This window comes from Helicoverpa armigera, chromosome 30 (assembly GCF_030705265.1).
Source record: "Helicoverpa armigera isolate CAAS_96S chromosome 30, ASM3070526v1, whole genome shotgun sequence".
In the NCBI taxonomy this organism is placed as follows: Eukaryota; Metazoa; Arthropoda; class Insecta; order Lepidoptera; family Noctuidae; genus Helicoverpa; species Helicoverpa armigera.
In genome coordinates this window covers 2,281,322-2,297,015 of record NC_087149.1, presented here as the reverse complement: position 1 = coordinate 2,297,015, position 15,694 = coordinate 2,281,322, and the positions used below count along the sequence as shown (strand labels likewise).

The following is a 15,694-nucleotide window of genomic DNA, read 5'->3' as shown; positions in this document are numbered from 1 at the left end:
TGATTTTGATAAATTCCATCCCTAAGGGGATAAAATAGGGGATGAAAGTTTGTATACATCTTCTTAGATTTTATGAAGAAGTCCCGATGACGAATCAGAATTTTATGATGACGTTCGCTTAAATACGATTTTGATTAATTCAACCCCCACGGGTGATAAAATAAGGGATGATGAAGGATGTAAAATGTATTAGTTTGAACCTATCAGTACGTAATGGAACGAACAAAATAATGTTTAGTTCTAAATGTTGAGAAGTTCTGCCTACCGCTATTAGATGGCGCTGTGCATTTTCGTCTCATTTCTGAATCGCGGTGTTAAGATTCTCCGCCAGTTAATTACCTTCGAACTGAACTGTTGGTAATCTGTTTGTTTGGTTGCTGCGGATTGCCAAAAACCATACCTAATTAATAATAATACTTCTTAACGCGAGCGAAGCCGCGGGCAAAAGCTAGTTGATAATATATTTACAAATAACAGTAATATCGAATATTCTTCCTTAATATCTGGTGTACGGTCGGACCACAAAGGTCAGCTTGTTAGTTTTAAAACTAATAAAATAAATTCATTAAATAAGATAATTACTTTTAGACCATTGAACAAAAAAACTTTGCAAACATTTCAAGATAATACTTCTGATAAATTAAATTCTATTAACATGGACTGTAAAGAACCAAATAAACTATTTAAACATTTATTTAATACACTCTGCCAGGAACTTAATAAGTCATGTCCGAAAAAAACTATTAAAATCACTCAGAAATTTAAATTCAGTGAATGGTCTACTAAAGGGATTAGGATAAGCAGGGATGTCCTATATAACTTGTACCACGAAAGGTCATTGACTTCTGATCCAACTTTTCATGACTATGTAAGGAACTACTCGAAGATATTTAAAAGGGTATGTATTTTGGCTAAGTCGAAATCAATTAGTAATAAAATAGCCAAATCAGACAATAAAATTAAAACAGTCTGGAATATTATAAATGTTGAAACCGGTCAAACTAAAATGCAGGATGCTGACCCGCGGTTAGTTATTGATAATGCTGTTATCTCAGATAAGGTAGAGGTTGCCAATGCTTTTGACACCTTTTTTTCAAACATTCCCGTAGAGGTTACCAAGTCCCTTAATTCATCTTCAATATTAGCTGAGACGTTACTTCGACAGAACTTCAGTAGAAATATACCTGACTTCCAATTTAAATATGTCTCTGATTACACGATCAAAAGAGCATTCAAGTCTTTAAATCTAAAAAAGACTGAGGACTTATGGGGCTTTTCTGTCACAGTCATTAATTCCATTATTGAGAGTGTTGCCCCAATACTTAGTGAAAGTTAAGTGAAATTTTTAACCTTTGCATTGACAACGGTATCTTCCCTGACTTGATGAAACTCAGCAAAATTGTTCCTATCTTTAAATCAGGCTGTAAGAAGAACCCTTCCAACTACAGACCTATTTCAATCCTTCCAGCCTTTAGCAAAATCTTCGAAAGAATCATGCTCGATCAGATGTTAAGACATTTTAATTTAAACAACATATTTCATGACCGTCAGTACGGCTTTACAAAGGGTAGGTCTACCACTGACGCAAGTGCAAGATTGATCACCCAAATCTTAAACGCCTGGGAAGATTCGCGGGATGCTGTGGGCATTTTCTGCGACCTTTCTAAGGCGTTCGATTGCGTTGACCATGACACTCTCATTTGTAAGCTGAACCACTACGGAATTCGTGGTAAAGCTCTCGCGCTCGTCCTTTCTTATCTGTCAAATAGACAGCAAGTAGTGGACGTAAGTGGCTCAACTTCATCTGGGTCATTAGTAAAAATGGGCGTGCCGCAGGGCTCAATTTTAGGTCCCTTTTTATTCTTAGCTTACATAAATGATCTCCCGTATATGATGTCTGTGATCTCTGATATTATTTTATTTGCTGATGACACTTCCCTTGTCTTCAAAATTAACAGAAAGGAATCTAGTCCTATAGACGTAAACGATAGCTTGGTTACTCTGAGCAAGTGGTTTGCCGCGAATAACTTGCTTCTTAATTCTTCCAAAACGAAATGCATTAAATTCTCTTTACCTAATGTAACACCAGTAGGGCTCAATATCGTTCTGGACGATAATAAACTAGATGTTATTAGTCAAACCGTCTTCCTGGGCATCACCATTGACTCTAAATTGCAATGGGGTGCCCACATCTCAGCACTGTCAAAGAGGCTGAGTTCCGCAGCTTATGCAGTCAGAAAAATAAGACAGATTACTGACGTTGCTACTGCTAGGCTCGTGTATTTCGCTTACTTCCATTGCATTATGTCCTATGGCATTTTACTGTGGGGGGCAGCGGCTGACGTAAACTCAATCTTCGTTCTCCAGAAAAGGGCAGTTCGTGCAATTTATGGCCTCGGCCCTCGCGAGTCATTAAGAGAATTATTTAAAGAAATTGACATACTGACACTACCTTCTCTTTATATACTAGAAAATATAATGTTCGTACGGAAAAACTTAAACCAATTTAGTGTTAAAAGTGATATACATTCCATTAATACAAGAAACAAACACAAGCTAGTAGTTCCGAGATTCAGATTAACGAAATCGAATAAATCGTTTTTAGGGAATTGTGTCCGTTTTTACAACAAGCTGCCTAAGTGTGTAACCGATCTCACGGATATAAAATTTAAGAACACTTTAAAATCCACCCTAATTAAAAAAGCTTATTATAAAATTCAAGACTTTGTTGACGATAAAGATATTATATGGCGATAACTCATCTCTCCATGTGTGGCTTCCCTGGCAATTAAACGACTTTTTCTTCTCCCTTTGCATTGTATAGATTTACAGTTTAACTTTCTTGCATTGTATAATTCTGTGAGCTTACTATTGTTATGTAATAGACTGTTTGTACTGTGACCATATTTCTTTTTAAAAAGAGTGTCTATGGAGTTTCTTGCCGGTTCTTCTCCATGAGACCAACTTTTTGGAACCGTGCAACTAATGTGACGTTTCATAGGTGCCTGCAAAGGCCTATGTGAAATAAAAAGATTTTGATTTTGATTTTGATTTTGATTTTGATTTTGAGATGACGGCAGATAGAAGAGTATGGAAGGAGAAAACATGCTGCGCCGACCACAAATAAAATTGGGATAAGAATGATGATTTTATCACAGTTCAGGCAGTAGTTTATATATATGGGAAACGGCTGGTATGACATAAAGAGGTAAAGTTAGAAAGTTAGTGACATTGTAGGAAATAATCTTGGGATCATCTGTGCAGATTTTGATACAAAAAAGAAGCCAAGTTGTATATTTTTTGTTAAATTTATAGGTGCTGTGTACTTATATCTGATATATATCTTATATATGATATATATTTTTTTGGCAAAACAGTGTATAGTCAATGTTGTTATTAGCTATAAAAAAAAAAAAACAAATAATGTTTGGGAACAAATATAATGACCACCATAAAATGCTTTGATACCCTAAGTTTTGCAACCAGAAATATCTACTGAACACCAGAAAAATAAAGTCTAAAAATGTAATAGTACCAGCTATTTTAGTCACGACTTCACTTTAAATTGTATTCGACCACCAAATTTAGTAAATGATCACCAACTCTTGACGACCAAATTAATGTATTATTTTTGCCTAAATAAGTCACTGTGATTGCCATAAAATGTAGGCTTATTACCAAATAAAGTATTATGATGCCATATTAAGTTATGTGTCCGGCTTGCAATGTATGCGTGAGTGTCAGTATGACGAGTGACAGGGGAAAATGGAAGAAAATTACATATTGCGCCGACGCCAAGTAAAATTGGGAACAGGGCAGGAGAAAGAAGAAGAAGAATGTGTTTCTCAATACACTCCCTCGAAAACACACTCTTATCGCACTGTTTAGAGGCATGCAATAGACAATTTTCCACGCTAGTGCAGGAAAAGGGTCCCCATAATGTTATTACATTTATTTTATCAGGCCGAACTTATTTTTTTGGAGTCAGTTTACTTAAACAGGATAGCAAGATGTAAAAACTTTTTTGATGATCATTTACTAATTTTGGTGATCATTTACTACTTTTGGGATAACAATGATTTATTTGGACTCATTTTGCTTAAATAGGATAGCAGAATTTAAAAACTTTGGTTATAATCTTACTTTAAAATGGTGGTTTAATTTTGGTGATCATTTACTATTTTTGGCTTACGCATGATTTATTTTGGAGTAATTTCACTTAAATAGGATAGCAAAGTGTTAAAACTTTGGTGATAGTTTTACATTAAAATGCGAGTTTCATTTTGGTGATCATTTACTATTTTTGTCTGCTGTTTGTTTACTATATCTGGTGATCAGTTAAACATAAGCCATAATGTTTTACACAGCCATAGGGCCCAGCCATATTAAATGCAGCTAACAATACTTTTCAAATGAGGACCCTAAGGAAAACAAAGGGATATCTAGACCATCCATAAACAAAGCAACATAAAAGTTAACAAAACTAATGAAGATAATTTTCTCAATTAAAAAATTATTTTAAAACTGACCAAAATTTCATTGCAATCAAGCATCTTCGTAAATTCCAGCTCAATCGATTTTAGAACCCGACCAACGACAATAGTCCCCACCAAGGAGTATTCATAACAAAACATTAGCCTTCACAAATGAGTCGGATTATAGAAAAACTCGTTCTTCACCAAGAAAATGGATGCCGTGGCGTCTTCAGAGATGGATCGATAAATTATTTAAAAAAACACTTACTGAAACGTTTAAGGTGTCTGCCAGCATTTCAGCGTAAACCTCTCGCTTTCCCATCCAGAAATATTCGGTGGAAATGTCCTTGTAGCACCCCTCGGTTAAACAACAACGACAAACATTTGGCCCGGCTCGCCATTCCGAAGTTTTAGCATCCATTTTTACGTATAACTAACTTATTTTCACAGAAATTATATTTATCATACTAATTATTAACAACTAACTTAGATTATTAGGCGAATTTATATTAAAACTACTTATTTTCTCGAAAAAAACGCGAGGCGACGCCATCGGGCGCTTCGGTGGTGCGCTAGTGTTGGGCAAAGCTAGTCTGCGCGCGCAGCGATAAGGTTCCGTTTTTTCACTTTATCGATTTTTAATGGACCTACAGGATAATGGAACTTATTCCTTGTTCGCCTCCTTGCATTTGCATATTTGTACTGAGTGAAGTGCTCAATAATATACAACTTTGTGAAGTTTGAAGTGAATCTTTAGACAGTGTGTGTAAATTCACAATTTAAGTGTTGATCCTTGTGAATATAACAAATAAAAGTGTGAAAAAGAGATATATCTGTTTACGGAAATCATTTAATTCAACTCTCCCACTTGAGGGGAAGAAACTCTGAGGCCTAACTACTCCGTCATAAAGTAGTAGTACCTAGTTAGTATTAACAATGAGGGGCCTACTCGAGTTCGTGATGAAAGACCTAATTTCTAATCAACTAATAATTGCTGAAACATTTGACAATATAGACAAAGCCATTGAAACTGATTTGGCAAGCTTAAGCCAGGAGCGGGAGGACTACGCGCAAAAGTCAATCAATGCTCTTCGACAATTGTGGTCAATATTCGATGATAACAATCATCTTTTAGTCGAAGCTCAGACTAAAGATGACAACTATTTTACTGGGAATATCTTTAAGAAAGTCAAAGATGAGTATGGTACTATTTTGCCTGTATTACACGAGTATAAGTCGAAAGTCGCGGGAGAAGGCAGCACAACTACACGTGCGCCTGAAAATGCTGCAGAAAATATGCTTATTAGCCAACAACGTTCCCATTTTAAGGACTTAGAGAACGATATTAAAAGCATAAACATAGATCGCATTCAGAATCAAGATGAAATGGAAGAATGGCAGCGAACGCTCAAAGCACGCTGGGAAACTATTGACGCATGCCACAAAGCAATCAGAGAAGAATTTGCAAACTGCTGGCCAGATGTAACATACGAACTGGAATATGTACAATACAAAAACATGTACGAAACGACATTGTCGCTATTTAATTACAAGATTGATGCTCTACTTAATCCTGTTGTTCGTGTAATTCCTCATATTGGTATACCGACTTGGAGGATGTTTGATAATCACGCTGATGTCCACCCATTTGCTGTCAACTCCGTTGCTTGGGTCAATTTTGACAGCTTAAGTGATGTGATTCGTAACAACAAGATTTCTGAAGGTGAAAAACGCCAGCTTTTGATTCGCACGTTTTTGTCTTATCAGATTTATGAGCCTTTGGCCCTTGATGAGTCTAACTGGGAGAGAGAGGATGGTGATCGTCAGGATGAGAATTTCTCCGCTGATTGGGGCAAATCTATGGTTTCCCCTGGAATATATGAAGTTGATTAAATATATATTATAGTGTATACATCATCGTCCTCCTTCCCTTGTCCCAATTTTATTTGGGTTCGCAAAAATGTCTTCTTCTACTTCAAAAGTAAGAAATTTCGGAAAAGCTTTAAGTAATCAAAATTAATGTTGACTGGTTTTTAACTTGTTTAAAGGAATTATTAATTCCTAAAAATGTCTTCGAAGAAAATTGTCTGAGAGTTCTGACTACTGAGTGGTCATTATGACACTCAAAGTGTATGGAACAGGGTAAAATTGAAAGGCTGAGAAGGTATTTAAGGTGCCAAACCACTTTTGTGCGGCACTGTACCTAATGGTGTGATATAACGTGATGTTTTTGGAATGCTACAATTTAGTAAATGATACTTTAAACCTTTGATAACATTGATGTTAGCTGAACGTTGTGAAATCTTATACTGATTGGTGTTCCCTGAAACATATTCTCTTTTGGTACAGTCAGCTAAGAAAGTAGTCTACCAGTTTTGGCCAAAGGTTTTGGGAAATCTTTGAGGTTTCTAACAGAGCTTAAGGAGAAATCAACCTTGTTCTTTTATGCATGACATTAATGTAAATACTGACCATAAGCTGGTAGACCACAATTTTTACCGTCTGTAAAATGCATCTTAATAACTTCCCTGTATCAAGACTCATATGTGATGCACACTGATTGTTTAACTATTGTGTCTGCATCATGGACAGTAAAGTAGTTAAGTATATCTATGTAAAAACATTCCAATTTGTATGTAACCTTTATCCTGACTGACTGCTTTGTATACGAAATTAAGTAAGAATGTGTCTCTAATGACTCGAATGTATTCCTATTGTCATTATTTTTTACTCTCTTTGTAAGTTTGTAGTAAAATAAATAATAATACGATTTAACATCAATCCTAATCAAAATTGTTACAATAGAATATCCATAAAGTTTTCCCTATAGTACCGATATCAGTGTTTTGATGTGTAGAATAGAAAACCAATTCATAACAAGTAAATGTTTACTCTTCAAACTTTGCGGACTTAATGTTCATAACGTGTAATATTCTGGTAGTTAATAACAATAAAATTCAAAACTATCAACTTGAGTTGTCTTTTATTTATTGTAACCCCATGTTCTCCACATTAAATATTAGATAAAAGTATGTTTATCTATATAAAACCAATTAACACATTCAAATAGTGTAGACAGGTTGAAGGAATGAAGTTAATTAAACTTTACATGTTGAGTGCTGCAGAATCACTTATTTATTCTGTCAAATAATCATGTATAAATCAATTTAAAATAAAACAGTAGCGTATGCTTCAGTTGCGTTTGCTAAAACTACGTGCATGTTTTGATGATCACCGTACAAATTGTAATTGTCATGTTATTGTTAAAAGCGCCATCTATTGTCGAGTAGCAGAATCATAAAAACTAATACCGGTTTTTTATTAAACAATCGTCTAAACAGAACAGCGTTTCACATCACTAATATAGCTGTCAAAAGTCAATAATAAATTGGCATCTGTCAAAATGCTTCCGAAATGTTTTTGGTCGATTTGATAGTAAATAGTTATTATTTGAATTAAAAAATTGCATAAAAATGGCTTCAAGTAGCCGCAAAGGTCCTATAGTGGACCCTGGCCTGTGTAGATGCTGCGGAGCCCTGAAGAAATGCCGCCTGTTGAATGTAGAATACGAGTTTCTTGGGCAAAGGGAGATCTATTCAGAAATGTTCGTGGATTGTTTTGGTTTGGTTGTAAGTAATTTTCTTACTTATTTATTCTTTTATTTAACGAGTACGGTACAGAAAGACATCCTTGAGAGTCTAGGTATTAATGTGTGCTGGAATTAATATAAGTAACACCGGATTTAAGAAGTGCGGTGGTCGTAGCAGTTCAAGTAAAAAAATATAGTAAACCGTTTGCTAGACTATTGAAGGCCAGTTTAGTTACTCGGGGCCGGCTAGGCACCTTTCGTGCAATGCCTTTACTCTCACGCTTTCACTCTAGCTACATATAACTAAACATAAGTTGGCATACTTCTCAATTATTTGAAGAGTGTAGGTCTATCATAGAAATGGAGCAAATATTACTACTAAATACTATGTTCATATTACATTAACACCTTGAACGCCGGTGCGCGGATCTACGCGAGACATTCAATTTTCTAATTAGCGGCATTCAAGCAGTTAAGGCATCAGTCATCAGAGGTCAGCTTCCAGTCTAAATTGAATGCATGCCATCCAATCGCGCGCTATGAGAGTGAGGGAAAAGTGAGTGCACCTGTGTTTGCACAAATGCTTGTGCACTATAATATCCCCTGCGCAGCTGGCTGATCTCCTACTATTGTAACATTGGCAGTTGTCTCACCTGGAGGGCGCGGAGTCGGAGCGGCTGATCTGCGCGACGTGCGTGGTGCGCTATAACATGTCCTGCGCAGCTGGCTGATCTCCTACTATTGTAACATTGGCAGTTGTCTCACCTGGAGGGCGCGGAGTCGGAGCGGCTGATCTGCGCGACGTGCGTGGTGCGCTATAACATGTCCTGCGCAGCTGGCTGATCTCCTACTATTGTAACATTGGCAGTTGTCTCACCTGGAGGGCGCGGAGTCGGAGCGGCTGATCTGCGCGACGTGCGTGGTGCGCTATAACATGTCCTGCGCAGCTGGCTGATCTCCTACTATTGTAACATTGGCAGTTGTCTCACCTGGAGGGCGCGGAGTCGGAGCGGCTGATCTGCGCGACGTGCGTGGTGCGCTATAACATGTCCTGCGCAGCTGGCTGATCTCCTACTATTGTAACATTGGCAGTTGTCTCACCTGGAGGGCGCGGAGTCGGAGCGGCTGATCTGCGCGACGTGCGTGGTGCGCTATAACATGTCCTGCGCAGCTGGCTGATCTCCTACTATTGTAACATTGGCAGTTGTCTCACCTGGAGGGCGCGGAGTCGGAGCGGCTGATCTGCGCGACGTGCGTGGTGCGCTATAACATGTCCTGCGCAGCTGGCTGATCTCCTACTATTGTAACATTGGCAGTTGTCTCACCTGGAGGGCGCGGAGTCGGAGCGGCTGATCTGCGCGACGTGCGTGGTGCGCTATAACATGTCCTGCGCAGCTGGCTGATCTCCTACTATTGTAACATTGGCAGTTGTCTCACCTGGAGGGCGCGGAGTCGGAGCGGCTGATCTGCGCGACGTGCGTGGTGCGGCTGCGCGACGCTCGCGCCTTCCGCCGGCAGGTGCTGCACTGTGAGGAGAAACTACTTAATGCTAACATACAGGTCCATGAAGGTAAAAACTGCTGATAACTTGCTGAGACGATTTTAATGCAGTGTGTTTAGGAACTACCGCCAAAAATCTAAAAAGCGCATCCAAATCTGTCAATCCAATTGTGGGCTATGGTCAGCGGCGCGGGCGGCCCTAGCCATTGCGAGGCTACGTGCGGCAGGTCTATGCGAGGCCTTTGTCCTACGTGAAAAGTCTGTGTTGCGAGAGTAAGCTGGTATTTTGATTTAGCTAAACGTCATGTTTGAGGAGAAATGATCAAGTTAAATAAATCAATAGAATCACAAAATTAACAAATATTAAAATGATCTGATGCTTTCGAATTTTCTTAAGACTAAAATCTTTAATTAAAGCAGAATAATCGAATGAATGAGGAATTACGTCATTTTCGATCGAAAGAATAGCAAGGGCTGAAAGTTGATCTTGTGTCATCGAATTCCTTAGATAAGTTTTAATCATTTTAAGCCTCGAAAAACTGCTTTTTCTATATTATTATTTTATTATTCGAATTCTCAAGACTATTTCGGTAGTGGGATAAATTTCAGTTAAATTCTTATCTAATATTTATTTCAGCACCGAGATAATATTCAGCTCTTCATATAACTGATTCAGGACCGTCTCTAGCTCATGTAGCGCCCGGGTGCAATCATGACCCAAGCGCCCCCTATGTTTTGAAAGATTATGACTTGAGTAGCTCGAACGTCGTAAATAGGAAAGTTCATATGGAAGCTAGGAGTTATTTTCTTGTTAATAAAAGGACTTAAAAGCGGCGCTACCTTCTAGGTTCAACTTAAAAAAGGAAAAAATAAATAAAACAAGTGGAAAGTGAAGCACCCGCGAGCGTAGCGAGCGTAAAAATTTTAGAGCTATGGGTCACTAAAGCACCTAAACTTGTATAATGAAGAACAATGCAAGGGGAATTCGCGAGCGTAGCGAGCGCGAAAATTTTTGTGTTTTGGGTCACTAAAGCACCTAAACATGTATAATAAACAACAGTGGAAGGTGAACTCGCGAGCGTAGCGAGCGCGAAAATTTTTGGGTTTTGGGACATAAAAGTATTCTAATCAAGTTAGAAGGAAAGGCACTGTCAAGTGAACAGCCGCGAGCGTAGCGAGCGCGAATTTTTTTATTATTTCTTTAAGGACTCTCAAATTAAACAAATAAAAAGAATCCGTGACTGGATCGAGAGCCAGTTGTTTTTGTTACTTTGGTGTCCCAACTTTTTGTTAAATTGAGGACTCAAAAAGTAAACGCAGAATAAATTAGAAATAAAGAAAAAAAAAAACCTTTTTTTCTTGGACCAGATATATATATTTTTTATATTAGTGTGGGTTGTAGCGCGAGGCCCCCATAAGCGCGAGGCCCTGTGCGATGGCACAGTTCGCACACCCCTAGGGCCGCCACTGGCTATGGTGCAATAAACAGACACACAAAGCAATCAAACTTATAACAGCCCTATACATAAGAAGATAAACACTCCAGAAAGATTAAATAAATAAGTAAATAAAATATATATCATTAGTTATTTAAGGTTGCACGGAGTTGCACCATTTAACTATAACGATAACCGAACCTATTTCAGTAGTCAAATCGCCGATGTGAGCAATGCGCGGCAAGTATACGGCTGGTTATGGTTTGGTTATCGTTTTTAAATGGTGCCCATGCCACTCACCTTTAGTATGTTCTATCTAAATATATAAAACTCAAAGGTGACTGACTGACATAGTGATCTATCAACGCACAGCTGTCTAAATATATAAAACTCAAAGGTGACTGACTGACATAGTGATCTATCAACGCACAGCTGAAACCACTGGACGGATCGGGCTGAAATTTGGCATGCAGGTAGATGTTATGACGTAGGCATCCGCTAAGAAAGGATTTTGATCAATTCTACCCCCAAGGGGATAAAATAGGGGATGAAAGTTTGTATGAAACTTTGTCAATTTTAAACCGATCGGACTGAGACTTTGCATGCAAAGTCTCAGTCCGATCGGTTTAAAATCAGTTTTTCGAGGCTTAAGAAAGGATTTTGATAAATTCCATCCCTAAGGGGATAAAATAGGGGATGAAAGTTTGTATACATCTTCTTAGATTTTATGAAGAAGTCCTGATGACGAATCAGAATTTTATGATGACGTTCGCTTAAATACGATTTTGATTAATTCAACCCCCATTCAACCCCCACGGGTGATAAAATAAGGGATGATGAGGGATGTAAAATGTATTAGTTTGAACCTATCAGTACGTAATGGAACGAACAAAATAATGTTTAGTTCTAAATGTTGAGAAGCGAGCGAAGCCGCGGGCAAAAGCTAGTTATATATAAATTAGCTACTATGTAAACATTCATGAACACAGAAAAATACAGAAATGATTTCTAGTTTTATAGTAGAGAGTGTAGAAATCTTCACATAATTATGCATTTATAAAATATTTATCTACCATTTTTATTAATGCAAACCTGGTTATAATTCCCAGATGGAGAATTAAAGGATGAGCCTGAAGTGAAAGTGAAAATTGAGGATTATACTCCGATGGATGAGACTGCACCAGCTGATGTGGATGACTTGCATGCAGAGATGGATAATGATGGAGCCCACCAGGGTGATGGTGAAATACTACTTTACTATGTTTTACATTTAATCAAATTCAGTCTACGATACTTCAAAAATATGGTTACATATAAAATATCATGATCATCCAAGCCTTTTTCTCAACTATGTTGGGGTCGGCTTCCAGTCTAACCGGATGCAGCTGAGTACCAGTGCTTTACAAGGAGCGACTGCCTATCTGACCTCCTCAACCCAGTTACCCGGGCAACCCGATACCCCTTGGTTAGACTGGTGTCAGACTTACTGGCTTCTGACTACCCGTAACGACTGCTATGCTATGCTGTGATATGACTAAGGTAATTAATTTTTCTATCAATATTACAGACATAGACAGTCTTAAAAGCGAATCGCCAAAACCAGAGAAGAAATCGCCTAAAAAGAAGAAAACTAAAACTAAATCAAAAACTACAAAACGCAAGAAGAAAATAAATGGAGAAACGGTTAAAGAGAAGATTAGTAAGAAACAAATTGTAGAAGAGTATATAGGTATTTATAATATTTTCAACAAAACTTCTTTTTATACTAATATAATAAACAAGTTTTTTTTTTGTTTTTACTCGAAAGGCTCCAAAACTACAGAATAGATTTGAAAAATTCTTTCTCTGTTGAAAAGCTACACTCTTCCCGAGTAACATAGGCTATATTTTATCCCGGTACGGGCAGTAGCTTTCACGGGACGCGGATGAAACACGGGAAAACAGTTAATATAATGAAAAGTTTCTATGTATGAAAGTTTGTTCCTCTTTCACGCTAAAACTATAGAATTAATTTTGATGAAACTGAGCGGTGCTATAGCTTACATATGAGAATAGTATAAAGGCTTCTATTTATCTATGTGCGGAACGTAGTTCCCTCTAGACCGGCAAAAGTGCGGGTGGAAGCCAGTTAGTATATAAGCCATTGCTCAAAGTGATTATAAAATAAATTCATAGTCACCATTATAAAAGAAAAAAACAAATATTATACACATGATTTTTTTTATATTTCAGAACCAGTCTACCCACCACAAGAGCCCCCAAAAAAACATATCGATACCGAACAGAAATCTTTCGCCAACACTATCGTTATAGTCGAGAACTCATACGTTTGTCCATTCGATACTTCATTTAGCGATTACTACTGTATATATTGCCGAGAAGTTTTTACAGACCCGAACAAACTTAGAGAACACACATTAACCCACGACCCTAGCACTTTCAAAGACTTTATAGCCAATAAAAAATTGTTATTAGTCGATATTTTCAGAATCGATTGTCGACTATGCACTTTATCGATAACAGATATCGATACTTTAAAAAATCACCTCACTATCACACACGGAAAGGTTATACATGAAACGTCAAATGATTTTCTAAAATTCCGTTTAACAGTCAATCATTTGACTTGTACGGAGTGTAAAAGTAGTTTTAGCTTTTTTCATGCTTTAAAAAAACATATGGCGGAACACTTTGGAACTTGTATCTGTGATATATGTGGGGCACATTATTTCGAAGAAAGAATGTTGATATTACACCAAAAAACACATCAGAAAGTCGAAGAAAGTTTCCCTTGTAAAGACTGTGGGAAAGTTTTTAAATCGAAGCATAGCAGGTATTTACACGAATCTAAGTTACATAAAAAGGAACCAGCCTACCAGTGTTACAAATGCGATGAAGTTCTATTCTCTTATTCTTTAAGGTACAGACATATGATTGAAGTTCATAGAGAACAGCGAATGTTTCCCTGCGAACACTGCGATAGGGCCTATGACAGTCGAAAATCTTTGCGCGAACATAACAGGAGGTACCATTTAAAAATATTCAAACACCAATGTGATTTATGCGATAAAAGATTCTACCTACCATCTCGGTTGAAAGAACATATGGCAACACATACTGGGGAGAGGAATTTTCGCTGTGAATTTTGTGGTAAAAGTTACCCCCGTTTAAGGGGGTTAAAAGTGCATATGCAGTCTCATAGTAATGAGAAAAAATTCCGATGTGTGCTCTGTAATGCGTCGTTTACTCAAAATGTTAATTTGAAAAATCATATGAAAAGGCAACACCAGAGTTTGGAAATGGAAGAATTTGCTGAATGAATTTTTTGTGTGTGGCAACACAGCTGATTCAACTACTAATATTATCATGGTTTGAAAACTTACTTATATGTAGATAGTAGATTTAAGATTAAATTAAGTAAATTATTAAAATAGCTACAAGTGTCAAAATCTTTACTTCCATACTAATATGATAAAGAGGAATCAATATTTGTTTGCACTCAAAAAGCTCCGAAACTATTGAACCGATTTGAAAAATTCTTTCACTGTTGGGAAGCTACACTCTTCCCGAGTAACATAGGCTATATTTTATCCCGGTACGAGCAGTAGTTCCCACGGCACGCGGGTGAAAACAGCTAGTTGTAAATAAATATTATTATATGGGAAACTTCCATTGTATTCAAAATATAATTTAAATACACTTTTTGTCAAATCCATGACAAAAACCGTGTACTAGGAAAATTAATTTTGATTTAATTTTCCTTTCGAAATCAAAAAAGCAATATAGTAAGGCCTAACAAGTATCCTACCTCTAAATAATAATTAAAATGACCTATGTGTAAATAGTCGTAGAATTAAGATTAAAATATTGAAAAAATAAATCTCAAGCGATTAATTGTTTTGCATCATTTAACTATAACGATAACCAAACCATAACCAGCCGTATACTTGCCGCGCATTGCTCACATCGACGATTTGACTACTGAAAATGGTTCGGATATCGTTTTAGTTAAATGGTGCAATTGACTTACTATGCATATTTGTATTATGTAAGTAGTGATGATCAATTAGTTTTTTCATTATGTCCACCAATTTATTTCTTTTTATTTATTACTAGCTTTTGCCCGCGGCTTCGCTGCCGTCAACTGACTTCTCTACTTTACCCTATTTTTTTTCATAAGAACCTTCTCCTGACAATAACAAACACAACAAATTACCCAAATTGGTCCAGGCGTTGTTGAATTATGCGCTTACCAACACATTTTGCGATTCATTTTTATATTATAGATTATTTTATTTTGTAAATATCACTGTACTAAGATATAACACAATTGTCAATATCAGCCTTTATAAAGTGAAAAATGCATTTATATATATTTTTTAATGTACATAATCTGAAATGTTTCTTTATTTTACAGTATAACTATTTATTTTCTATACTCAATTGTATAAAGTATATTTTATAAATATTCAATAACAAACTTCTAAGCAATAATAAATTGTACGATAAATTAAAGTTGACTTTCATTTGTATCCTACTAATATTAGTTAGTAAGGATGTATGTTTTTGTTCTCTTTTTTACCAAAAAACTATTGGATGGATACCTGTCCTCTCTCCGGTGGTGTCGGATTGCCGTCCCATCGCGCTATGAGAGTGAAGGAATAGTGAGTGCACCTGTGTCCAAGCAAATGCTC

At 36.9% G+C, this 15,694-nt stretch overlaps 2 protein-coding genes across 19 annotated transcripts in view; one reads left to right on the top strand and one right to left on the bottom strand.

Annotated features, from left to right (window-relative positions):
- LOC110375732 (gastrula zinc finger protein XlCGF57.1) overlaps window positions 1–5,077 on the bottom strand; it is a 47,072-nt gene extending 41,995 nt beyond the window's left edge. For 8 of the 17 annotated variants that reach the window (XM_049848061.2, XM_049848057.2, XM_049848058.2 and 5 more), the window contains exon 1: window positions 4,744–5,077. In XM_049848061.2, coding sequence (XP_049704018.2) covers window positions 4,744–4,896 — 153 coding nt within the window. In that variant the 5' untranslated portion in view covers window positions 4,897–5,077. The remainder of the gene's footprint in view (window positions 1–4,743) is intronic. The other 9 variants (XM_049848064.2, XM_064042985.1, XM_049848063.2 and 6 more) reach the window with 2 other exon arrangements.
- Window positions 5,078–7,863: 2,786 nt separating this feature from the next.
- LOC110375762 (gastrula zinc finger protein XlCGF26.1) lies at window positions 7,864–15,356 on the top strand. 2 transcript variants are annotated; one of them, XM_064043005.1, is made up of 5 exons: window positions 7,864–8,104; window positions 9,493–9,634; window positions 12,110–12,235; window positions 12,568–12,729; window positions 13,233–15,356. In XM_064043005.1, exons 1-5 carry the CDS (start codon window positions 7,949–7,951, stop codon window positions 14,318–14,320), a joined length of 1,674 nt encoding a protein of 557 aa, XP_063899075.1. In that variant the 5' UTR covers window positions 7,864–7,948; the 3' UTR covers window positions 14,321–15,356. The 2 variants fall into 2 exon arrangements, with proteins under 2 accessions (XP_063899075.1, XP_063899074.1); XM_064043004.1 differs by having other exon boundaries at window positions 12,110–12,241.
- The last annotated feature ends 338 nt before the right edge of the window (window positions 15,357–15,694 follow it).